The sequence below is a fragment of the Tetrao urogallus genome (genome assembly GCF_951394365.1).
Source record: "Tetrao urogallus genome assembly, chromosome: 15".
Lineage (NCBI taxonomy): Eukaryota > Metazoa > Chordata > Aves > Galliformes > Phasianidae > Tetrao > Tetrao urogallus.
The window spans coordinates 254,580-280,599 of record NC_136828.1 but is presented as its reverse complement, the minus strand read 5'-3'; the positions used below and the strand labels follow the sequence as shown (position 1 = coordinate 280,599).

Genomic DNA, 26,020 nt, shown 5'->3' with positions numbered 1-26,020 from the left:
GCTAAACTGTCTCAGGGAAACCGTGCAACACAGTTTCTCCTAAAAAAATTAGGAAACATGATACTACTTACCACTGAAAAAAGCAGAGAGAAATCACTGATGTAGGTAATAACTTTCTGAATAATTGACTGCAACTTAAAAAAAAAAAAAAAAAAAGGAAAATGATTGTAATGTAAATTAAGAGTATCCACAACAGAGAGCATTCTCTCGTCACTCAGAGAAAACTGGGTTGGAAGCCTCTTCAATGTTCATTCATGCAATTTCTTTTCTGCTAAGCAGGATCAAATACTGCTGCACTATTCCTAGCAGATGTTTTTCCAACATGCTCTTCAGAACTCACATGAAGAGTGGATAACCAGTCTACCCAGGCTTTATTTGTTTGTTCTTTACTTTCTAAGGCAGACTTTTCTGATTTATGATCTCCTGCTCACTAGACTAAAACAAAAAGTACATGTTGTTAGATTTTCTCTTGTATGCACTTTTTCTACTATTACTTGGACGTAATCACAAAACCCTTCTAGAACCACTCCAACTAATTTACATCTCACCTGACATACAGTCTCTAGAACTGGATGCTAAAACCCACTGAAGCTCTTGCAATTTTAACTAGACATAGATTTATTATTACTTATGTTCACTTCTGTTTACACAATGTTCCATGCCTCACTAGAATACTACTGTTGACTTGGGAGTTCATTATTGCTACTTACACTAAATACACTAATCTCTGTTTTAGCTTTATTTTCTGGACTGAAAGATGGACCAAACCACAGCATTATGTTGTTCCAAAATGATTCCAAAATTACAACCAGCCTTTAAAACATTGTTTTGTTGTAGGAGACATCAGCAATGTTTAAGAACCAGTTCAATCTAAGAAAATCCGCAGATTTTGCAGATTTGTTTAAAAAAAAAAAAAAAAAAGTTTTTACCTGTGGGTAAGCATCTTCAAATGCTCTATCAGGAGTCATGTGTTTGATAACATCTGCCAAAACTGTATTGACTTCTCGCTTCTGTATAGTGAAAAAAAGAGGTTACATAAGAAAGTAATGAAACCAGAATAGAAATCAAATGACTGAAAACCAGTTGGATAATTTATTTCCATTTGCCTAAGCATCAGCCTTCTACACAGCTCTAGCTAAGCAAAGAACTTTAGCCTGTATTCCAGTAAATCCTCATTTAAATCAGTGCAATAAAAAGTAAGAAATATTACACAGGGTTAGGGGTGGTGGTGGTGGAGGACTCCTTTGTGCCATATCTTTTGTCACTATTCATCTTTCATGAAAGGAAATACATTTTTCATACACTAAAGAATTTTAAATATTAAACTCGCATGGCTTTTCTATTTCTAATATTGAACAGCTGATATAGGCACTGAACGAGAAGACCTTCAAAGGAAATAAATTAGCACATACCGTAAAGTGTCTGCATGTATACTCCACCCACACTTCAGCACAGTTGATGTAATCCTAGAAATACACGTGTCCAATGATTACCAATATTTACAGGAGGTTAAGAGAAACATGCATGAAAAAATCAAAATAATAACTGCAGAGGTGTGACTTACACAGACCTAAAGATCTGGAGATAATGACATACTTCAAAACTGCACTACTTATGTAGGCAAGAAGAGGTCAGAGGGATTATATTAAAATACTATCAGGGATTGTACTTTCGGCAACAGTAGGCATCTAGGAAAAGTAAACCATGCCATGCAAAACATACAGCCTGCTGAACAACAGCTGCCATTTTGCCCTGAACCAAGGATCAACATGGAATTGCACTGTCAATAACTCACCTGTGGGTTCTTCAGCTTTGTTATAACCTTCCAGGCTTCATTCAATATTTGAAGGTGATCATTTTCAGGAGGATCAGCCAATGCCAGGTTTAACCCCAAGGAGCGAAAGAGAAGATGCTGAAAGTAATGAGAAATTTAAATTAAAAGCAGAAGACCTGTTTGTCCAACACTCTTCTAGAACACGTAGAAAGATTGTTTAGATCTCCTTTTATTTCAGTAACGTGCAACTCGTGGAGGCAACTAGTATAAACAGAGTATGGATAGAAAGCAGAAGAAAAGATGCAAGTAGAGCATAAATAACTCAGCCAGACAGCAACAAAGGAAGTGTTATATTACATCCAAATGTTACCTTTGGGAATCCAGATTCATCACACTCTTTAATCATGCCAATGAAGTCCATAGACCTTGCAGCAATAAACTCTGCTCTGAAGGCTGACATTACTGAATTTAATAGCAGAGCACTACAATGAACATAAGATAAATCAATACAGTTCAACAGCAACTAGAAGTTCTTATTAATTAAAGAAGTTATATTAATATAAATTGACAACTAAAACCAATCCAGCATCTTTTCTAAATTTTGAAAAAGCTAGGGGTGAGCAAAAAAGCCTTAGAAAATTAACTTTTATTCTTAAGGACTAATTTTAAGCTACCAGACAAAGAAAAAGTAGCCTGTAGAATACTTGGTCTGCATTGGTTTTTTTTTGAAACCATCATTTTGACCAAAAACTTGCCAGGAAAAAAATATCAAGTAAATAGTATTTAGAAACACACTTCTTTTTAATTACAGAACAGCAGTATACTTTGGAAGGACAAAGCTCTATCCAAGTTTTTTCTCACTAAATTAAAAAGATACATACGTGCATAAGAAAATCAGATTTCTAGTAGCTGCACTGTTAGGATTGTAAAACAATAACAGAACATCCACTCATTATAATACAATTGCCAATGACATGTTTAGACACTTACAATCAACTGCTTTGATCCAAGTTTGTATTACTACTGAGCCAAAGCTGCTGTGGGGGAGTCAACTCATTACTTCAAAATCCACCTTACTGATATTATTATGCAAATATAAGAAACAAAATCCAGTATTACTCAAAAGGCAATTCCTTTGGGCAAACTCAACCCCAAGTTAGTACCAAAGCTGCTGCACAATCCAAGCAATACTGTGTCCTTACCACTCCAAAGTGGGCAGTCTGAATACGAGTCAATTAACCTTGATAGCATGCTTAAAATAGCCCAGCATCCCCTGTTCCTGACTGAGCATTAGTGGTCCCACTGCAATTTAACTGGAATTTGCATTTTTTTCCATTAGACAAGTACTTCCAGTTCACCAGATACGTGCTTTGCAATGCAGAGAAGCAGGCCGACGTTTTTCACTTAGACTGCCGCAACATGATTATGAAATATACTGAGATTACTTGAAGATTTATGAACTGGTGTGACTTGCTTTGTGACACTGTGACACCCATGAGAAGACAAAGCTATGTGACTCCACTTAAAAAGAAATTTACCAGTTTTTAGACAATCTAAACTGGATAATTCAATTTCAAAATAAATAAAAAGAAAGATGAGGTACCTAACCCATCTTTACAATGGGATGCTAAAAAGCATTTTAAAAATAAGTTCCACAGCACTCACATAAAACAATTAATACAGATTAAACAATCTTAACATCATTTTTTAAAAATCATGTTCTTCTCCTACTCCTTAGGTCAGTCACAGTATGCTAATGCAGAAGTTTCTCCTCTTTAAGTGATTAACATATTTTAGCTCCTCAACCACGCAGAATTAAATAGTGTAAGGCACATCAAAAGCCACTGTAATTGAAAACTTTCACAGAGCTCGGCAGTAAAATGAGCTGAGGTTAACTCATGAGTAGGCTAAATCACATTCACAAAGCTCAGAAAGAAACCACATCCAAAACTTTCAGACCATCTTCCTGAATTATTCACTTAACATGATTAGTCTGCACACAGACATCAAGGTGACATTTGGGATACTAATTTTAGTTTTGAAAAAAAAGCAGTCACCTAAATATTCTTCCAAAGGCACTGGCTGCTTTACAACTCTCTTTGGAAAACACATGTATAGGCTAACTGTAGCTAGGAGGGCACAGGTAAGGAAGGGAAGGAAAGCAGAGAAAAATGAAGCACAACCAGGGATCAGACAGGGCTGATGCTTCTTAAACTTTGCCTTAGGGGACACAATGCAGCAACCAAATTAATGAATTAAACTTTTGCTTTACAACTAATATACAGCCTGGCAGAATTCGTCTCTGGAAAAAAGATGTTAACAATTATAATCAGTCATTTACATGAGTAACGAAAGCCATACAATGCATCCAAATAGTGGTTGCAAAATGGAGATGGAGAATTTTACTACAGGCACTTGGGGTACTCATTACAGACTCATGCCTTCTGGACTGCACGATACTTACTTGTTTCCCAGTTTTTTGCACCTCTCCATCATCTCGGTAAGCAGAACCTGTAAGAATTACTCACTAAAATTAGTAAGATTCTGTAAATAAATTCAGCTTTTTTTTTTACTGTACTAAAATCTACTAAGAACTGCTTTAATTACCTCCCCAACGCATTCCAATATTTCCATCTTATTAGTATTCCATCTTATCCTGTATTTACAGCACAAGGAAACAGCAATGTAGTACAACGTAAAAAACACAATGGGTACAGCAATATTATAATCAAAAACGCTATTTTATGGAAGTCAAACTCAGGCTCTTTCTACTAGCTTGTATGCTCATGTACAAATTGACTTTTTTTTTTAAGTTTTATTAAAAAAAAACGGTAAGAGATTTAAATATTCAATGCCCTTGGATTATATTCATTTTTCTCCCCTCAGTTGCATAACTTTTATATCTTCAGAAAGCAATTACTTCACAGCAATGCTTTGTGATGCCTGGGGCAGCATGGCAGGAAAACTGTGTGATAGAAAAGGATCTGAGCGTGCTGGTCAGCAGCTGGCTGAACATGAGCCAACAGCACACACAAGTCACCAACAGAAAACATTAGAAACAGCGCAGGGAAGAGATTGTTCCCCTGCAGTTGGCCCTGTTGAGGCCACATGTCAAGCACTGTATTCAATTTTGGACCTCTCACTATAGTACATTGACCTGGGTAGGCTGGAGAGCTGGGCAGAAAGAACCTCCTAAGGTTCAAAAGTGCAGTCCTACACCTGTGAAAGAAAAACCAAGTGGAGTCCAGCGGATGCGGTTAGCCTCATTTCAGTGGTGTCCAGTGCCAATACAGGGGGTAGTGGGCACAAACTGCAATATGGGAAGTTCCATATGAGCATGAGAAAGAATTTCTTTACTTGGAAAATGACAGCACTAGAATAGGCTGCCCTGAGAGGCTGTGAAATTTGTTTCTCTGAGGACATTCAAAATCCACCTGAACATTTTCCTTAGTAACCTGCTCTAGGGAACCTACTCCAGCATGGGGTTGGACTAGGTAACCTCCAGAAATCCCTTCTAACATCTACAATTCTATGATTCTGACCAAGGCACTGAAGCTCATCCAAACAAGGGCAACAAAGCTGGCAAAGGGTCTGGAGCACAAGTCTTATGAGGAACAGCTGAGGGAGCTAGGATCATTCAGTTTGAAGAAGGCTCAGGGGAGACCTTATCACTGTGGACAACTACCTGAAAGGAAGCTGCAGTGAGATGGGGGTCAGACTCTTCTCCCAGATAACTGCAATAGAACAAGATGTAATGGGCATCCCCTGGTTCAACTTGAGGCCAAGCAGGATATTAGGAAACATTTCTCCTCTGAAGGATTTGGTCAAGTATTGGAAAAAGTTGCCCAGGGAAGCAGTGGAGTGACCATCCCTGGAGACATTCAAGAAGCATGCAGATGCTGCACTTGGGGACACAGTTACTGGGCATGGCAATGATGGGCTGGCAGTTGGACTAGACAATCTTACAGGTCTTTTCCAACTTAATAATTCTGTGACTTTCATTGTCCTGAATGTACCTCTTTTTAAAAAGATTAGTTAGCAGTGCTTTCAAATGTCCATATTTGCTTTAGGTTTGTATTTTGAAAACCCTTCCACATGATGTCTCTTAGCATGATTTGTACTAGATGAGAGCAGAACTTAATCAGCAGTTACACATACAGCCATTTAACACAAAACACAGAAAAGGGGAGCTGCTTTTAATGTTTTTTGTAATTCTAACAAATTATATTTTAACATTCCAAAAGCAAGATCTCAGCCCTAATCACTGTATTAGACAATAAAACATTGAGCAGCCAAGCTGAAGTTGCTGTTGATATTTTAGCTTTATCATTTATAATCCAATGTGCTTTGCCATAAATTTTTACAATTTATAAGAGAAAGCATTTATGCTGCCAAAGCTTCAGTTTCATATTTAATACTTATACTTTTGTATTGAGCACCTTCTCCAAGAATTTCAAACAAGAAAATACACGGTGTTACTACATGAGATGCTTTCAGCACTCCTAAGGTTTACAAAGCATTGCTTTACTCTCAGCACTGCACAGTTAAACAGTGGGGAAAAACATAGGTGTAGGCCTATCAGTTCTTCAGCAAGTTAACTTTCCATTTCAACATCTCCATTGGTACAGAGCATTACCACACTTACCTCAGGAGCATGGTATGCAATACACTGTAAAATCCAGTCTATAGCAGGAGAGTAGAGAGTTAAATACAAAGGAATTTCTACATGTTGTACTACCAGTTGATTCTGAACCGTATCCCCATGAATCTGTCGAAATAGAACACAAACATGCACCACAGTGAAAAAGTACTTAACTGAAACAGTGACAAACTTTGTTCGTTAACTAGGAACTGAGAAACAAGAGCATACAATTGGATACCAGGAAGAGTCTCCTAACAAGAATTTAGACTGGATAATAGAAGAACTTCTTCACCAAGGGTGGGCAAGCATTCAAACAGGCTGCCCTAGGAAGTCCCCATCCTCTGAGGGAGTGACATGTGAGCAAAGTACTATGGCACATGGTTTAGTGATGGACTCGGTAGGTTAGGTTGACTGTTGATGATCTTAAAGGTCTTTCCCAACATTAATGATTCTGTGATAAAAATTCACAGACATTCTTTGCACACTGGGGAAAAAAAAAACCAACAAGATTATTCAAAAAAACATAGAAATATACTAAATAGAGTAGTTAAAACTTACTAGTGTGCATGTAACATTTCCTATACTACATCTGGAAACAGGAACAATCCTAAATCTAGATTTAAGAACTTGAAATGTTTTCAAAAAGTATTTATATAGTTCTTAAGCAAACTACAACATACTTATGTGATTTGGCAAATAAAAAAAATACTATTTACTCACTTGTTTAAATGTTAGAAGAAAGTCAAAGAAATTTTTGTTGAGGCTTTCTTTGAGCTGTGGTGCCACTTCCATCCCAACCTGTAGTAAAAGAGAAGGACTTCATTTATATCTATCACCTATGCTCCTCCTTCAACTGTAAAACAAAAAACGTATTTTCCAGAGGAATACACTTAGCTGCACCCATCAAAACTTGCTAATATAATTGTGTTCACTGACAATTACTCAAGGCAGTTACACTGAGTTCAAACATGGTTCGCATACATCAGATCCACAGGACTACAAGTGGTAAGAAAATCAGTGTCTACCCAGTACCTGCAGTACAGCAGCCTGTATTTGTTGTAGACAGAAACGCTACAGCAAAAATCATTTTTAAAAGCCAGCCAAAAGTTTAGAAATTGCTTAAAAGCATGCACAAAAATTTCTGAGGATGGAATGAAGGAAGGACCCCAGATGAAAATATTAGTAGACACAGGAATAATACTGATGAGTAATAGAAAGTTACAGTTATACAAGTCCTGTAGTGAGGCTGGAACCTGCAAAGGGAACTAAGCTATTTACACCAATTTTCAATACAAATAAAATGGAAAAAAAAAAAAAAAAAAAAAAAAAACCGAAACAGCGTAAGAGATTTTTTTTTTTTTTAATTTGTTTGAAGTAAAAGACAAGCTGCTGACCATATCAGATGAAAACGGCAGTTAATTCCTCCCCCACCTCATTAGTGGCAGAGCTAGCTGTATTAAGTTTCCCACACAGAAGTGCTATCTGGTAGCCTACCCTGCAAAGGTATGCTCTGGCATAGACTGCAACCAGTGGATCTCCAATTCCTCTAATCACAGACGTTAATCGTGGGAGACACTCCGAAATCCCCCTGTTAGATTTTTCAGGAATGAAAATGAGACTTAAAGTTAAAAAATCTTTAAAGTTAAAGAATTATACCACCTGCTGATAACCCGAGAAACAGCCTTGTAGACTGACAAACAAGCATGATTTACACGTTCACCGTTGGTAGGAGTTCCTATTAACATGCTATTTCAGAAGCAAATTTAACATTAATAACATATACTCTCTATTTGAACTGCAGCATTTGCCATTAGGAGCAGTTCAAACACCCAGGTTTGTATACTTGGATTGTAGAAAGACAAGTGTAAGCAGAAAACTTCTCTGCTTTGGAGAAACAGCAGAGCTCTAGCAGTACTGTAACTCAGTGTGAAAAAAAAGCAACTCAAGTACTGCCAAAACTCCTTGAATGTCTCATTTTCCCACAGGTTCTTTTTGACAGAGCTGTACCAGTGCCAGGAGATGAGGCCCATCGATTCCAGCACAAGAAGTGCCTTACATTGGTAATGAAGCTGTCTCTGTAGTAGCAATTTGGCTAATCACTCATTTCAAAATTCAATGAAAAGGACAATGACATGTGAAAGAACATTTTCAGCTCAGCAACTCACACTGTCTGGCAACATCTGAAACTTTAACCAAGACTCTTGTTGCTCCTAATTTGTTCTTCCAACTCTATTTCTATTAAGCTGACATCAATATTTTCCTTTCAGTTTTTCTCCTTTTTGCCTCTTTCCTAGTACTGACAATCTTTCTTCCCTCTCCACCATGTGAAGTCACTGCTTTGTGGTGGGATTTTTTTTATTTGTAAACTCCTGAATGTCACAATTATAGATATATTTCAAATTCACAAGCATTGCTGCGTTCCAATTTGTACCACAGTCCACCTTGCATTTATTCCATGGCATTCTCACCACAAACATCAAAAACTCAGCACTGCTTCTTCAAAGACTTATTAACACCCTATCTACTACTAAAGACGGAACGAGCACACTTAGTCCCATAAAGTAGTTTATAAGCCCAACCATCCCCATCCTTCCCACACTTAGCATTTACTCTTACTTCACTCTTACGTTTTAGATAGGAATTTATTGCACTTCAGTATTGCTGCTTCCACGTAACTGAAAAGAAGCCAAGTTAAGGAACAAAACTAATGTATAAGCCATTTAAAAATAAACTTCAACATTATATACCAAACACACTTCAAGATGTTTTGCAATTAACTTCACTATGCTTGATTGTTCTTTACAATTTGTCTGTAAGATTTTCATTTATTCCCGAGCTCTGCTCTATTACTGCCATGCTATTCACAGCCAATTCAGCTTTCAGTTGAGTATCAGGTATGGCTTAAAATTTAAGACATGCAGCTCAAAACAAACAAAACAAAGTCAGTATAAACACAGATTATTGCGGGTTTTATTGCAGTAAATATGTTCATGTTTGGAAAAGTCTGCTAAAAAACATGCAGATGTGTTCTGACAGCCTCTTTTGACAAGGATACAATCTAGGAATGAGTTCCCTGATAGAAGCAATCTTGAAAAACCAGTTTAAGCAAGTCTCTTTAGCAGTATCGTTAACAGTCTCTGGAGAAAAATTATCTGGGGAAAAGAAACAACAACTCAGAAATATTTACATTCTTCCTGGAAGCAAGTTGCTTTTCATTCTAGATTTAAAATTGTATTCTTTCAACAAGAAATTAGGCACAACATAATAAACTGTTATGTTTGATTCTCCACTATTTCTTACAGTAGTAAGAACTGAGTAGATGTACAGCTAGAAAAGGCAACTAGAGCTTCCAACTTGTGTTATGTAACATTTCAGTCCAAGCTGAAGTCAAGCTCTCAAAACTAATCTTAGCTCTAGTGTCTGAGAAAATCTAACCCCTGCTTCCCCATAACCATTACTTCTTACTCTGCTTTTATCTACAGCATGCATATATACATAGCTGGTAAATTATGTTCTAGCACTCAAATTCTTCACTCTTAAAGATTATTTTAAAAAATCAGACTTTAAGAATGATCTTGGAAGGAGGAGCAGGAAATACTAGACACTAACACAACACTTGTTCTTGCACGCTAAACACCTAACACTGCAGTGCAGTCTTTTCATGAGCTCTGGGGCTGTGTATATACCAGCTGCCAGCAGGAAAAAGCTGTCACCCTAGAGTGGAACAGATGGGTTATGGGGATAGCGCACTGGTCAGCTGGGCACACAATTGCATGCCTCTTCCTTCTCTAAGTTACTTGAATCAGAAGACAAAACAGGCTTCTGGGATCCCACACATCCCAGACGGTCGGGAAGGATAAGTCCTCACAGAATAAGGCTAAACAAGCAGCGACTGCAGCAAATATCTGCTCATGAACTCCTTGTGTAACATTTTTAGAACACCAGTGCTGTTTTATCCATGCCCTCAGAAAGAGAGAAGGTCCTGTTCCACGTGGAAGTATCCCATTTCCTAGGCTAGAGAAGCCACAAGATAGACGCAGGTTTCGTATAGCAAGCAGTTCTTCCTGAGCTTAGGCCAAAGCAGTTCTCGATCAACGCGGAGGCTAGAGAGGCTGGGCCTGAAAGCTTCTGGGGTTCAGAAAGGCATGCATGGCAAGAAGGAAGAAATTCCTTTTCCCCATGCTTTTAGAGCTGCTGTAGGAGCTCCCACCTGCGGTTCTCCCAGCATCACACTGCAGCATGAGATCACCCCTCCAAAAGGAGGTTATTGTGCTTAGGAATTGGGCTGTGATACAGGAACTGTCTGCTTTCGTTACTGTTTGTAAGAACAGTTTCTCACTTCTGCAACAAGCAAATGTATTTTAATTACTTTATGCAAGTTTATTAAGTATCAGCTGTTTTCAGGCTGCTGCCTCAAAACTTATGCCTGCAACCCAATGTTACCACTGCACTATCCACTACATAAGAAAAATGTTTTGTATCTCATGCACACATACTAAATGCACTGTATCATAACTGCTAAATATACACTTTTACACCTATGTTGAAACTTCAACTGGAAAAAAAAAAAAATGAGAAGGGCCCAACTCAAAAGACCACACTAGTTTAGTAAAGCAAACTCCAGCCTGCTCCTTCTTCCAAAATTCTTCCTTAATGAGAGCAGAACTATTAACAAAAACATCTATTTACTGAAAACTGAGCCTCTCAGCTTTGTCTGTTAAAGTTATACAAATTAAACTATTAAAAAGCAGTAGTTTAAGATGACAGCACATGCTAACAGAAAAGAAAAAAAAAAATCTTCCCTCACGTAATTCGGCAATTCATATTTAACTCTCTCTGTGCTTAGAAATGATTCTTTGTGAACTCAAGTCTCAGGAAGACCCAGTTTACGTTTAGCAAGACCAAAACCACAAGCACATTTTATTACACTTCAGATATGTTCTTCACAGCTAAAAGGTAAGCTTGCAAAAACACTATGAATGGTGGATGCTACAAGCAATGGACGCTTTACTTTATTTAAAACTAAAATTTACTAGATCCAAAGCAGAACTGTTTTTGCAAGAGATAAAGGCAGGGGTCCAGGTTAACTCTTCTCAAATCGGTTTCGATATGATTTATTTCACAGGACATTAGGAAGAAAAAAACAAAACAAAGCTACCTGATGAAGAGACACGATTGTCCATGCACATTGACAGAATTCTTTCATACACTAGTTTACCTGGTTAAAACAAGCAAACAAAAAAACCCCAGTAAACATTTTTAACAAACTGTAACACACAAAGTGTTGATTAACATACACTGAAATCACCCAGAAGAAACCTTACAGCATGCTACCATCGTGCTGCCCTCTAGTGAGACCGAAGCATCAGTAGCCAGCATTTAGCACTTTGCACACTGTAAAACATTTATCTGTCTCCATAAAGTGCAGAAGATGCATCCAGGTCAGAAAAGGACAGCTAGAGTCCTGCCTTTGCTGGGCCTGGATATTATTTTATCTTCAGCAACTTCACTGAAAGCAGGAAAGAGCAAAGAGGAAGCAAGATCTGACAGAACAATTGCTCTGTGTCATAGCACATCCTGGCAATGTGCCCTTGAACTTCAACCACCACCACAAGCCTTCCGTAACAGCAGAAAAACAATAGAAAAACATTAAGTGGATGACAGTTTCACATGAAGGATAATTTTAAAATAATAAAACTAAAATAATTTAGTAACATTTAGATCACTTCATAGTCCCTGCTCAGCTAAAGAAAAATTATCAGACTTCAAGTACAAAGAATGAAATATTTAGACTCAAGATTCTATGATTCTATGATTCTAAGAAGCTCAAGTCAGAAATGAGGTATTTTCGTAATAATTACAGCATTTTAAATGCTGAAATTCAGAGATCATGGATTTTCCCCAAGGTTTTGTTGTGGACATTCACTATCACATAAAACACAGAACTGCTCCAAAATAAAATATTTTTATTTTCAAGTGTTCACTAATGTGAGTTTTTTGAACAACTATAAAATACATTTGTATCAGTAGTTTCCAAATGTGCACATTGGAAAAATATTTACTGTTAAAAGAGAACCATTTCAGTGTTTTAGGATAATTTACCTTTGTACAAAAAATAAAAACAAAAAAAACCCACCACCCAACACAAAACAACTATACTTACCGAAAGTATCAAGTATATCTGTTATCAAGACAAATTTACTTGGATAAAACTGGATTACTGTGGTGTCTGAAAGAAGCTTTGAACACTAGAAAGGGAAAAGAAAAATAGACAACAATTAAAATTCATGCTTTTGTTCCATCAGATTGGATCAATACCTACAGATGGAAGTAACAATTTCCCACCAAAAAGAAGAAACTTTAAAATAACCATCCATGGTACCCTATTTTTCAGATTATTCTTCATTTCCAACAGAATTAGTCACAGAGCTGTTTTTCCTTTACACAAGGTAATCCATAATGCAGAACTTCAGCTGACTCTGCAGACTTGTGCATTTATTCAGACAGTTCTATTCCAGAAGCTGCATAAAAAGACTCCTTCCTTAAAAAGGGCATTTTCTGATTTCTCACCCTCAGCTTAAGCCCCACATACAAAACAAAAAATCTGATAATAAACTAAGCAAAAATGTTAAAAATTTAACTAATGAGCTTTTAAACAAATCTTTGCAGTTCACATGACCAGCTCAAACCTTTTGGAAACAGACCAACTGGTTCATATCAGTCAAAAACTTTGGCAGAGGTTTATTCAGAATGGATCAGCTTCCACCTGAAGAGCCACATGACTGTGGGACAGAGTCCCACCTCATCCCAGCATCAGCCAGATGTGGCCTCTGCTCTCTGTAAGACTGAGCAGCACAGGAGTCTCTGTCACCTCCATCCCTTCAACAGTCTCAATGGAATAAGTAAAAGAAAATTGCAGGTTCTCATTATATTCCAGAAATTCACATAGCAATCTGACACCCCACGATCATGACATTTGAACAAGCTTTGATGAGGGGTGTGCTTTGTGTCTCTGCTTTATTATCATGAAAGGACAAGTGTGCACCAGAAAGACATGTGAGTGTGCATTCACACCTCACACCCAAAGCAGAAAGGGTCCTACTGCATGGGTCCTACTGCATGGGCAGCAGGGAGAAAGGCAACTCAGTTGCTGTTCAGTACCTCCAGGAACCACAAATGCTTACCACAGTTATTAGAGCTCACAGACATAATCAACTTATTTCAGGTTACTCTGAGTAAGTAGCTTAGCTTATCTTGTCTACAGCACTTGAGGAATTCACATGCAGCTATGGGGCCATAAAATTCAGGTCCTGCCTTAATAAGCAGAACTCTTCCCACACTCAAGCTCCTTAAAGCTCTCACAGAGAATGAAGGCCCTGTCCCCCCAGATCTAAATGAAAGAACTCATAAATTAGTTCTGAAGTCAAGATAATTGTAACATTCAAATTAAATCACTTTTTCCGACCCAGTATCCACTTCTGAAAACAGTAACAGAAAGGTCAAACTTGCTCATTCTGTCGTAAGAATGAGCGTGTTATACTAATAGTTATAGGCTATATATACATATATATATATATGTGTATAATCACAGCCTGATGTCAAGGAAGCTTCTTAATTCATTAAGAGGATACAAGACTTAAAGTTATGCTCTTTACTGGGAAGAATCAGCAACACGGTTAGATTTCTACCCTGTCTTGTTTTCTAAGCATAGAATTACTTGGTTATTTTTAGACTCCTTTATGTTTCATCTTGATGTTCACATTAATTAACCCAATGCCCATCTCATTCTTACCAGTCTCTCCATTAATCAGGTGCATCTGCTGTACAAAATTCAAACGCAAAGTGCAAATATACAGACAACACCAAGATAACCATACTCAGTTTTGATATTACTTTTCTAAAATGAAGGACTGAACCCCGTCTTAAAAACCACCTTACCTGAAAAACATTAGTGATGCCATTTGTAAAAGAACACTGAAAATATTAACGCACAAATTATTAATATATGCCTTGGTCTTTTTTTCCCCTCCTCCAAAGATTCCATGCTGCTTTCCATTAAAAACATTCACACACTTCACAAAGCTATAACTTCTTTTCCAGAATAATTTGCTGATTTCATATTATTACATTAGAATGAGCCACTTTAAGTCATGCATCATTTTCTGATCTCCCCTTATCTGTGTTTCATTTCCTTTATTGTCTTTACCACAATTTAAGCTAAAGTTACTGCTGTTTTCACAAGAGTACCCAGCACAAAAAAAAAAAAAAAATCTTGACTTAACATAAACCCAACAGATGACTATTAGCATTACATCACTTTTGCAGCTTTTAAAAAGATGTCATTATCTCCTCTGATGCACTCTGCCTGTGGCTTTTTTTTTTTTAAAGCCACATCAAACAAGAGAACATTTAATTGTCCCATTCCCCTCTGAGCCCCTTTAACAGCTCATCACCTTAAGTGAAACAAACCGAAAGATAGCAGACAAGTTAAAAAGAAATAACATTTTAACAATTGAATTTCCTGTAGTTTGCAAGGGTCCTAAATCAAGCAATTCTATTCCCTTAGTAAGTTTGGATGGAGAAAAACACTGATGCTTCCAAAAGCCATTACTGTACAGGGGAGGGAAGAAGAGAAGAAAAAAGAAAAACTCCATGCCTTAGAGGAAAGTATTAACTACACGATATTTACTCTTATTATCTTTTACCAGATACATTTTCATATCCTTTTTCTGTCCACTCTTTTAAATGGAAATCCCATCCCACGTACCCTAATCAAAATCCTCAAACACATCACTTCATGCCCTTCAGATTTACATCCACAGAGCAGTAAGAGCTAATAATAAGCAAGTAGGTGGCAAGCTGCAATTACTACTTCTGCATGTCTCCTTACACATACAAATACAGTACTCAGGTAACTCCAACCCAGCACGATTGTATTAATGATCCTATCCTTTATCTTTCCCTAGTTGTTACATTTCGCCCTTAAGACCTAAGCTATCTGATCCACGCCTGGTATGAGAAGGACTGATAAGACACAACACAAACATGATGAGATCAGCATTTTGGAGTGTCACTGCAGTAAAATGATTGAAGAAAAGAAGAAGTATTAAACCAGTACAGTATTAGAGGTAAAAGAGTATGTGGGTTAGTTTTTCCTATGCTTTCATTCCAAAAAACCTGAGAAAAGGCAGATTTCAGTATGCCTGTATGCTGAAGCATACATTCTACTCATGTTCCATTTATACTAGTAAACTAAACACAAATTTTTATTCTCTTCCTACCTCTGGGGATGACTGTTAACATAACTTATGGCAACATGAACCATCTTATAGGTAGAGACAGAAGAGTACTCAAAAGCAAACCTCCATCTTTCCAGCTCTAATTTTAACACTGGAATACCTGTCATCTTGAAAAACGTTAGGATTGCAAGATAAAGTTCAACAGCTACGAGACTTTAAGGTATAGCTACACTGCATGGCACGAAGCACTATCAAATACCATTCAATAATTCAAAAACTCAAGGTTCTCTTTCAGAATATTATGAAACTGACTGCTTTAATTTATTCAGGAGTAGCACAAGAAAGTTTGAATTTAGCCACCCCTTTACCAGGCAGCATAAATAAACTTGTCTTAACAGTAATCCTGTTTGGTTTGACACTCTGAACAAAGTAACTGCCATTCCAAAAGCTCTCTCTGAACAATCTATTTTCCACAACACTGGAACCAAAATTCCAGTAAGCAGACTGTGGTCACTTCCACCTTGTACAGAATTAGAAAAACATGAATTAGTTAATGGCCAGTCTATAACACACTAACAGTTTTGAAAAAGAGAAACAGCAGCAGTTGGTTCAGTACTATTTGAGACAAACTGTAAATACTCAAACTGTTTGACAGAAGATATAAAGAAAGGCACATTCCTTTCATAAGCAGTTTTGAAATAAAAACCTAGAGTCATCCTACTTTTCTTTCTTTTGTTTTTTTAAACCTCCAGTCAATACTGCTGTTCTACATCAGGCCATAAAAACGCGTGTGAACTTGTGTACATAAAAATGCATGTGTACTGGAAGCTTCTCTAAAAGCAGGTATGCCACTTCTGACTGATCATCAAACAGCATCTAAAGATTATAGATTTTCCTCCATGTAGTATTTCAATAAACTCCAGAAAAGATTTCACTACATAACAAGTCAGATTTTTAACTGTTGTCAGAAGTCATAAAACTCCAAAATAAATGAATTTCAGTGCAGACTAAAATAAATAGAAAACTAACAGAAACTCTATTTTCCTCTTGAAAGAAATAGGACAAATCACACCACCAAACCCACCAGAAGGGCACAGAAGAAAACCACTTGAAACTTACCTGAATGACTATTTTCAGAGCTTTTACTTTCTGATCAGAGGACCAAGCATCCTTCAAAGACTGGTTGAGTTCTTCAATTCGATTCACGTAATCCTGCTGAGTCAAGTTCAACAGCTCTTTCTGTGACCCCTGACAAGAAAACACAAGTCTGCTTAGTGAGGCAGAGAGAGAAGGGGAAAAGCAGTGTCAGATCACTGAGGGGAGAAAAAAAAAAAATCCTTATTCTCCCTTAACTTTGCATCATCCACACCTCTGGCATTTACATGGGGATGCAGCACAACCACTTTGGTTTTCAAGACACATGCTGGTACTCAAACACTGTCAGCACGGTCAGAAATCAGACTATTTCAGTGGTACACTATTATATATATCATATATAATTGCTATCCTAACACTATACAGATTCATATTAGGACCTATGTAGCAGCAGGATAGGGGACAAACAAAACGCATTTTGCCAGCAAGTTCCTAAAAAATTGCTTGACAGCAAGAAACGGCTGTATTGTAGCCATTAGGAAAACAAAAGCAAAAAAAAACAACAACAAAAGCTTAAATCTCAAGTACTTGACAGTCTTCTTTTAAACTTTACAATCTTACTTTTTCAACAAACTACAACTGCAGAGCAAACAGCAATACAGAGATCAGAATCACACTTACAGACCTTATAAAAAGCTTGCATATGAGAAATGAGCTAGGAACGCACTGGAAGGCAAAATAATTATTCAGGTTTTAGGAAATGGGTGGTTATAAATGCATGCAGAAGACCAGAAGTAGTTTCTGGAACAATTGTTAGAAGTTGCAGAGACAAAAAAAATTACTTTTAGGACTAATTCTGATCTATATAACAAGCTGCATTACAAAACAGATTTCATGATCTCAATGTCTAGAAACAATCATCGGTAAAAAAGAACAATTACGGATGAAGAGAAAAAAGAATGTACTTAATGCAGCCACAGTTTCACACAATGGTACACGTTACTCTCTGGTAAGGAATACTGTATTTTTCTGCTCAAAGAATCCATTGTGTGACCATCAGAATTGTGCTTGCTAAGGCAAATAGCAAACTGAAGCTCGTTAGGAGGCTCCAAAACAACATTATCCAAAGTCACAGTAAAAGTAACCTAGAGATTCAGGTATTAGGAAACGAATGCCTCATCCATTCTCTGTAAAATACTGCACTTTGAGACTAATTTGAATATTAAGTACAATACTAATTATAAATATATTGAATATTAAATATAATATAAAAAACTATGAAATCATAATTAAGAGGCTTATTTCACTTGATGATGATTGATGTAACTGAATCAGAAACTTTCCTACCTCTTCCAGATCATCCAGTTCTTCCAACCTTGTCCTCACTTTTTCAGAAACTGCTGAGCCACTAGTTGTAGCTTTTCCTATAAAAGATGACGTGTTTGAGATTAACATTTGAACACCTGGACTTCAAAACGGAAACAAATCGGAAGGAGCCTGACAAACTCAGCAACTTCAGTGACAGAAGACAGGTGGTTCCGTCCGTTTGGTAGCTATTACTGAAAGCAAGCATTTGATCCCACCTCTGTTTTGAGCATACAACTTCTGTTGGTAAGGACAGAGCCATAGGATAATTTATGTTAGAAAAGCTCAACTTCACTCCTCAAAACAGGCCTGATTTTGAAGTTACAGCAGGTTATAACAGACTATTTAACCAATTTAACATTATTTAAGATGGAGATTTCATGCCCTCTTTCGACACGTTGCTCCAGTATTTGACCATTCTCAATCCAAAGCATTTCATTTTTCTGCAGAAGCTTAAATGCTGCACGGGCTGAACAAGTTCCTATGGGATTTGCATGCTTTCCCTTCCAGCAAGCAGAAGAGATGATGAACGTGATCCTCAACACATTATCATTAATTCTAAATACAAGAAAGTTTTAAGCTACAACGAGGGGCAGTGAATTACATGTTCTTCCATAGCACATAATCACGTGTGAGATGTAGATGGCGTTTTTGCAGTAGAAGTTCCCAGTATTTTCTGTATATAGTGTAGGCCTTGCCTGAACTTCTAATCCTCTTGTGAAACAGCTGTTTTTCTTCCACTAACAAAGTTGCTGAACAGAGTAAAAAGTTAAGATTGGAGGTGTTCTGACTTGGCTAGAATTGAGACAGGCACAAGATAAAGGTAAAGAGGCAGGGTGGGGAGAGCCCAGCACAGGACAGAACAAATGTGCTCACACCTGACGTTCACTGCCCTCCTATCTCCTATCTCCTTCCTATCTCCTATCTCCTATCTCCCTTCCTATCTCTTGAAAGTACAAAACATACCAAAAATCAACAGGTTGGTAACAGACCTTATATGGGAATGGATCATAGCAACAGCGTCGGGGATACTGTGAGCTGAGCGGCTCACCAGTGGGCGAGTGCCAGGAGAGCATTACCTGCGTTGGAGTTCAGGCACCGAACGGAATGGGTTTTGCTGACCGGTGCGCAATTCCTCCTTTGCCAACAGGGGGCGCGCGCCCGTCTTGCAATAATGACTAAGAACTGCTACCGCTGCTATCGCTAAGATCTACACCTAACCTGAAATTTTTGACTCCGAGCGATTCTCGCACTTGAATTCATTAGCTTACAGGAATACGAGACGAGGCAGACGTTTTGTCTTCAGCAGTTATTTTAAGTAGAAATCCAGCTTGTCTTACTGACAAAAACAGCAGACAGCCAAGCGTATGTCAGGGCAGGATTACGTTTCAACTGTTCTCGACCACAAGTCTGTCGCTCGCACCCTACTTCAAGGAACACTGCTGGTTAGACACAGAGAAACCGTTTACCTTTTTCAGATCCCATGTACAGATTCTGTGAAGAAACAGAAAACGCACATTTTCAGAGAACATGTACTCACCAGCATTCCAAGAATGCACAGGATAGTACAATGCTAACGAAGGCTCTAATAATTTAGACGTGGACCTGAGACTACAAGTTATTTCTGTTGTTAGAAAACAATAAAATGACGGCTCAACAGACTTTTGGTCTCTGTTCCTAAACAATCAGAAGTGACAGAAAGGATGCACCACAGCTCACAACATTAAAACGTGCAATATTTACTCAGGAAATGGTTACAAAACAGCAGCACCTAAAACCCATTATAGGATGATAATAAACAGATAAATAATAAACAAAATTGGAGGAGCTTCCACTTACAATAGAGAGCTTCTCAGTTGTTGTGTATCTAGCAAGTATTTCACCACGTTTGCTTGACCACTGTTCAAAGTCACTTCCTAGTGCTGAGCTGTCATCTTTATCCCGTTTCTTTCGTATGCCATCCTATGAGGATAGCATGAGAGCAGATGTTAAAACCATTTTAACAAATCTAGGGAAAAAAAAAGAGAAAACTGATAAAGGTTAACTCAACGCTTCAAGTGTTTACTGATCCTTCCACAGTTACCATATTAAAAATATACATCAACATGAAACACAAAGGGAAAAACTTCATTCTATTAGTGCAGTATATTCTCCAAGCTTAACATTAAGCTTCTAATTGGTGAGACAGATATTTTCTCCATGGCTGGCTTGGTTGTTCGGCTCCTTTTATTCAGTTAAGTGTCCTACAGTATTACCATGGAAGCAGTGGTAGCCAAAGGATCTGCAGCCGCTGCAAAGAGTGACAAGGGATCGGTACCATCCAACACACTGCTCAGTGGGTCCATCACAGAACTAGAAGAAGAAGAAGAGGTAGAAGAAGTACTTCCTTTCCGGCTCATCTTCTTGGTCTTGGATTCGGTAACCTGGAAAAGTTCAAAACTTGTCAAAAAAAAAAAAAAAGTCTTCCCCTGTCTTTTCAATGAAGCATTACAGACGACATAAACCATAATAGTGCAAAGGAAGCAAGGACTCATCTACCACAAAGCCTTCAGCATCAGCTACTGCATTAAGTAGAAGCACATTTCTGAATCCAGAGGCACTCTTCACTAGCATTTCCATGACATCTTTTCTTCCAATTCTGAGTCTACAGAACTCTAAGAACACTCGTTCTAAATTTATTTCCAGTATCTCTCTTTTAGTTTTTTCCTCTCTCTCTTTCAACTTCTTCCTTGCTATTTCCTGTGTATTGGTTTTGGCTGGGACAGGGTTAATTTTCTGCCTGACAGCTGCTGGTACCTGTGGTGTTTTGGATTTAGGATGAGAAAAACGTTGATAACATGCCAGTGTTCGAGATGGCGCAGAGCCAGGCTTATACTGAGTCAAGGACTTGCCAGCTTCGTGCACTGCCCTGACAGCAAGGAGCTGGGGTGCACAAGAAGCTGGCACAGGACGGGACCAGGGCAGCAGACCCAAAATGGCCAGAGGGATGCCCCAGACTACGTGGTATCAGGCTGAACAACAAAAACTGAGCATACTGCTATCATCTCATTGAAACTGGATTTTTTTTTTGTACACCCATACTTTTAAAAACTTCTCATACATCAAAGTTTAAGTGTTTTAAAGCATACAGCTGACTGGAAGTTCATCCAAAACAAATCTTACATCAAGCCACGATGCAGGTTATTTGTGATGCAATTATTTGATTTCCAACTTATTCCTTATTCAGCACTTAACGGAATCAAGAAAACCCACGAGTTGAAATGCTCTATCTATCGGAAAAGGATCATTTTTGACACTCAGCAGTACCAGCAAATGTCTGTAAAGGATGAACAACGGAGTAAACCTGGACACTTCAGTAGCACCACCACCAATTTCAAAGCCTTTTACTTTTAAGAGGAGAAGGAAAACCAGCAGTTTTACTACACGTTTGCTTTCCGAACACACAAAAAGAAACTCACTGTAATGGGTTTCAGTGGATGGTAGTCACCAAAATCCAGGGGCACAGATTCTACTTTGCAGACATCAGATTCTGAAGCATAATTTCTTGACCTGGCATGCCTAAAAAGCAAGATAGAAGGGTGAGTATATACGCATATAAATAATCACTTGTGAACAGAGAAGCACGTATTTACATAGATGCACTTACATTTACAAAAAGAAATATCCAGTGGAAAAGAAGTCAGAGCGTATACTGTAATTTTTTCTCTTTTTTACATAAACTGAAAGCATTTCCTCGCAAGCATTCAGTTGCATTCTGCAGTTGGGTTCTCTTCTGTTTCAACGAGTGCAGAATGGGCAGTTTAACAGAGCATAACGAGAGGGGCTGATGGAAATCACTGAACACATCTCTTAAACCGAGTGAAGGGAAATGGTAGGTGTGAAAACACAAGGGAAGAAATCTAAGCGGTCGTGCTCATGTACTGTGATCATATACTTACATGGTGGATAAGCTTTGCTTCTCCTATGAAAATTAAGTACGCCATCAAGTGGAAAAAAGCACCATAAAAACATAGATATTTCAATCTGAACTTAAGAGAGTGCCGTGAGAACTATGGTCTCCACGTCTATTAAACAAAACAACTTGATTCCTGAAAACAACATAAATAAAAGTATTTGAGTGAAATCCTGTTGCCACTAGGAACTAGCAGTACGACACACCATTTTTATCAACCGCAGCTTAAGGACGCTGCTCTTTTGTAAAACAGAACAACTGCCCTACATTTTTAATTGCTGAAACAGAAATATCTACGTAAGCATGCTTTTAAATTATGTCTGACAAAGTAGGAAGGCAGAAAAGGGAGAATACCATATTTCTATTGCTCTGTCACAGCTCTGCCAGTATTTCCATACCTCTTCTTTATACATTTCTCCCAGTCAATGGTGGAGAAGTACACAGCTCACAGCTCACACATGGCACACCATTCCCAGGAGAGTATCAATTGTATTCTCATAGTCACGTAAGGCATCACTGGACAAGCACACACGGCAATGAAGAAAAATGCTTCCCCTACAATAGCCCTTTACAAAGTACATTTACAACATGATAAAGTGCTCAGCACAACTGGAACCAGCACAGGGATCAGAGGAGCCTGCTTTGAGCTTTCCAATCTCACTAAACAGCCTCACAACAAACTCCCGCAAGAAAAGAAAAAGAAAAAACACCATTAGCCACACCAAGCTAGGTTTCATTTCTGGTGCACACAACAAGATGCACCTCAGGTGCCAGGCAGATTCCCCAGCAGCTTGGAGTCTTTTTCCATACACAACAATCACTGCATGTGGCATCAATGTCGAGCACCAGCCAGACTGCCAGCCCCCTCCTGCCCAGCAAGAACCTCTCCCTTCCCCCCAGCACTGGCATCCTGTAGGCACACAGCCCACCACAGGCTCAGGTTTACAGCCATACTTATTATGTTTAGTTTCTGTAGGGTCACCAACTACACAGGATCCAACCGCAGTAAACAGCAGAAGCGCTGACACTCACTTGATGCCTTACAGACACACGTTTTCTTAGCTACAGCAACACAAGTTTTCAGTTACCTGCAGCACAAAGTATTATACATATATACGTATACACACACACACAAGGGAACACCTCATCAGCCCACTAATTACCACTAACTCCGGCATTTTCCTCTGTTTGACTCTACGTTCAGCCGATAGCTTGTTAATTACACTGTAACTCGGCTGCAGCAGGAGAACAGGTCTTACAAAACAAAACAACAGCTCGCTGGGAAAGCAGAACAGTTTTGGAGAAGAAAGAAATAACTACAAACATCTTCCCTCACTGCCAGGCAGAGCCCACGTGCCCCAGCCCGGCCCCAGGCCCGTCCTGCGGAAGCCAACAGTGACAATCCCGGGCGCTGCTGTACCTCACCCGCTCCTTCTGAGAGAGCGGCACCAGCCACGGCGCCATCACCGAATCAAGCAAAAAGTGAACCGTCCTCATCTAGCTTTCTTGCTAACCTCGGGAAAATAAAAACACACAAAGCCGCAGACGACAGCGGCAGGGACGCCCGGCCCTCGCGCCCGCTTTTCTCTTCCCAAGGGCTAGGCGGACGCCGCTCCCCACCGCCCATCCGCGCAAAGGGAGCGTCTCCCGCATCAACGCCGCAGCCCCTGAGCTGCGGGTACGCGGAAGCCGAAGACCGACGCTTACGACTCAGCGGGAGCCCGAAACGCGCCGCGCCGCGCCGCGCCGCCCTCCCCCAGCACCGCCTCGAAGGGACAGCGCTCCGCGGAATGCGGGCCCCGGAGCCTCACCAGGGGAAGGCTGCCATCTTGTCCCAGTCACGTGCGGCCGGTCGTCATGTGCCTGCTGTCACGTGACGCCGCCAGGCCGCCACTTCCGCCCCGCCTGGGGCTCGGCGCTGCCGGGGCTGTGCGGTTGCGGGGCGCGGGGCGCGCAGTGTGCAGTGATACGGGCTGCTTTAGCGGTACCGATCGGGAGATTAGTTTCTGGACCGACGCGTTATGTTTGCGAAGGCAAGCAGGGAGCGCTGCTTCTAAAACTTGCTGGTTGTGCTCTGCTTGATGTGCAAACAGCCGTGTGTTTCTCAGCTGTCCTGCTTCGCAGAAGCCCTGGGGAGTTACGATAGACTTTTATCTTTGCATCCACACGAGGACTTTTTTCTTGGGCTTCACGTGGGTTACAGTGCACCAAGATAGAAAGTTGCTCGTTGTGGCAGAACAAGTAGTGGAAATTTGCCAAAAGGGAGAAAAACAGCTCAAGGTCAGGGAAGAAGTCACTGTGATGAAGCTGAAGGAGAAGTACAGCAGAGGAAACGGGGCACACAATTGCTTTGGATGCAGCTGTGCGTGCCCAGAAGGACATGAGCTTGTACTGAGCTCTTGGAAAATGCATGCCAATAGTTACATATCTATGTCTTAATTTTAGGTGTAGAACCTGAACTGCGAGAGCACGTCCTTGATTTATCAAGTTGCCTGGTACATATCGTGAGGAATAAAGGAACGTTGGTTTTCTAACACCACGTTGAAGTTAGAGAGCTTTCTTCCCATATTTTGCATGACAACATCACGAGGTTGTACATCTTGGAGGAACAGTTAGTTCTTTTCAGAGACTGCATGTTCGTTGTGCAGCATGTTCAAGCAGAAAACAAGATGGGTAAAAATGAGAATACAAAAGTAAATGTACTCTTACACTGATGTTACGGTGGCATGCCAAATCAAGTCAGACAATATTAAAGATGTATAAATAAGCATATCAAGAACAAAAGCAGATCTGGCACTTGACAAGAGAAAAGCCTCATGAAGCAACGCAAGGATAAGAACTAGGTTGGATGATCACAGCCAGTTGGCAGTGGCTCTATGTCCAAGTGGGGGCTGGTCACAAGCCGTGTCCCCATCTTGGGACCGGTGCTCTTCAACATCTTAATTGTTGACTGTGGCCGAGTCACCAGGTGGGGCAGAACTGCTGCAATGATGGCAGGGGGTGGGGGATGGCTGCAGGACAGGCTGGGCTGTGCCACCAGTTGGACACGGCCAGATGAGGTGATCCCCAGAGGTTCCTTCCGACATCCACCATTCTGTGATTCTGTGATTCTGTGATTCTGGGACTGAATCTGCCCAAAGGTCCACCCGCAGATCAGAAAAGCCTGCCCTGGCCCATCAGTTGTTGTGAAATCCTATGGGGCTGGGCAGAGACAGAGGAGCTGCAGTGCCTCCATCTGCTATAGCCCATCAGTGCTGCTGTGCTTGGCTAAGGGAACCCAAAGAAATTCACAGCACTGAATTGATGTATGGCTTCTGTTCCCCATTTCATACTTCTGCTATATCAGCAGAGTATCAGCTGTGTCACTTTCATCATGCTTCCCTTCCTTTAAATCCGTATTTTCTGCCCTCTTCTCCCCCTCCACCTCTGCTTCTGCACCTGTCCTCCCTTTGCATCCTTCTCAGATGATGACATCTTGACAGAGGCAGTCCAGGCTGTGCAGCCTGGAGCAGAACGTTTCTAGGAGCATGTAAAGCAAGGCAGAAAACCTCTTTCTCACGCTCAGCTCCTTCTGTACCTTTCAATACATGTTGCAGGTCAAGTTGTCCAGGAGTGGAACTAGTCTGGCGATAAAGAGGAGAAGTCACCATTCACGTACTTTCTGATCCTCTACACAAGAACTGCAGAGCAGCAGAGAAGAGAGAGGTAAACAGCTCACAGAGGGATCTCACAGCATATGGAAGCATTGTGTGTCACACTACCATCCCTGCAGAGTAAGCACCGGCATCCCAACTCACATTCACTCTTCTTGCATGTCTGTTCTGGTTATAAAGATGATCCCACCAGCTGGAACTCTCCTCGCAGACCCCAGCTTTGTCTAGTATTTGTGATTCTGAAGGTGCTGGGATCTCTCTGGTTTGATCCCTGCTGTCTCCAGAGGGAAGCTGGCAGCA

General features: G+C 39.7%; 1 protein-coding gene across 2 annotated transcripts in view; it reads right to left on the bottom strand.

Moving 5' to 3' along the window:
* Positions 1 to 23,895, bottom strand: part of VPS35L (VPS35 endosomal protein sorting factor like) — a gene marked incomplete at both ends in the record, with an annotated part of 53,842 nt that extends 29,947 nt beyond the window's left edge. The window contains 20 exons of one of the 2 annotated variants that reach the window (XM_079542718.1): positions 72 to 134; positions 930 to 1,010; positions 1,413 to 1,466; positions 1,796 to 1,912; positions 2,145 to 2,256; positions 4,239 to 4,285; positions 6,420 to 6,542; positions 7,137 to 7,214; positions 7,911 to 8,004; positions 9,044 to 9,091; positions 9,472 to 9,568; positions 11,575 to 11,634; positions 12,580 to 12,664; positions 16,775 to 16,903; positions 18,098 to 18,174; positions 19,585 to 19,609; positions 19,955 to 20,077; positions 20,371 to 20,538; positions 21,574 to 21,673; positions 23,879 to 23,895. In XM_079542718.1, coding sequence (XP_079398844.1) covers positions 72 to 134; positions 930 to 1,010; positions 1,413 to 1,466; positions 1,796 to 1,912; positions 2,145 to 2,256; positions 4,239 to 4,285; positions 6,420 to 6,542; positions 7,137 to 7,214; positions 7,911 to 8,004; positions 9,044 to 9,091; positions 9,472 to 9,568; positions 11,575 to 11,634; positions 12,580 to 12,664; positions 16,775 to 16,903; positions 18,098 to 18,174; positions 19,585 to 19,609; positions 19,955 to 20,077; positions 20,371 to 20,538; positions 21,574 to 21,673; positions 23,879 to 23,895 — 1,698 coding nt within the window. The remainder of the gene's footprint in view (positions 1 to 71; positions 135 to 929; positions 1,011 to 1,412; positions 1,467 to 1,795; positions 1,913 to 2,144; positions 2,257 to 4,238; positions 4,286 to 6,419; positions 6,543 to 7,136; positions 7,215 to 7,910; positions 8,005 to 9,043; positions 9,092 to 9,471; positions 9,569 to 11,574; positions 11,635 to 12,579; positions 12,665 to 16,774; positions 16,904 to 18,097; positions 18,175 to 19,584; positions 19,610 to 19,954; positions 20,078 to 20,370; positions 20,539 to 21,573; positions 21,674 to 23,878) is intronic. The other variant, XM_079542719.1, reaches the window with a different exon arrangement.
* Positions 23,896 to 26,020: the final 2,125 nt, after the last annotated feature.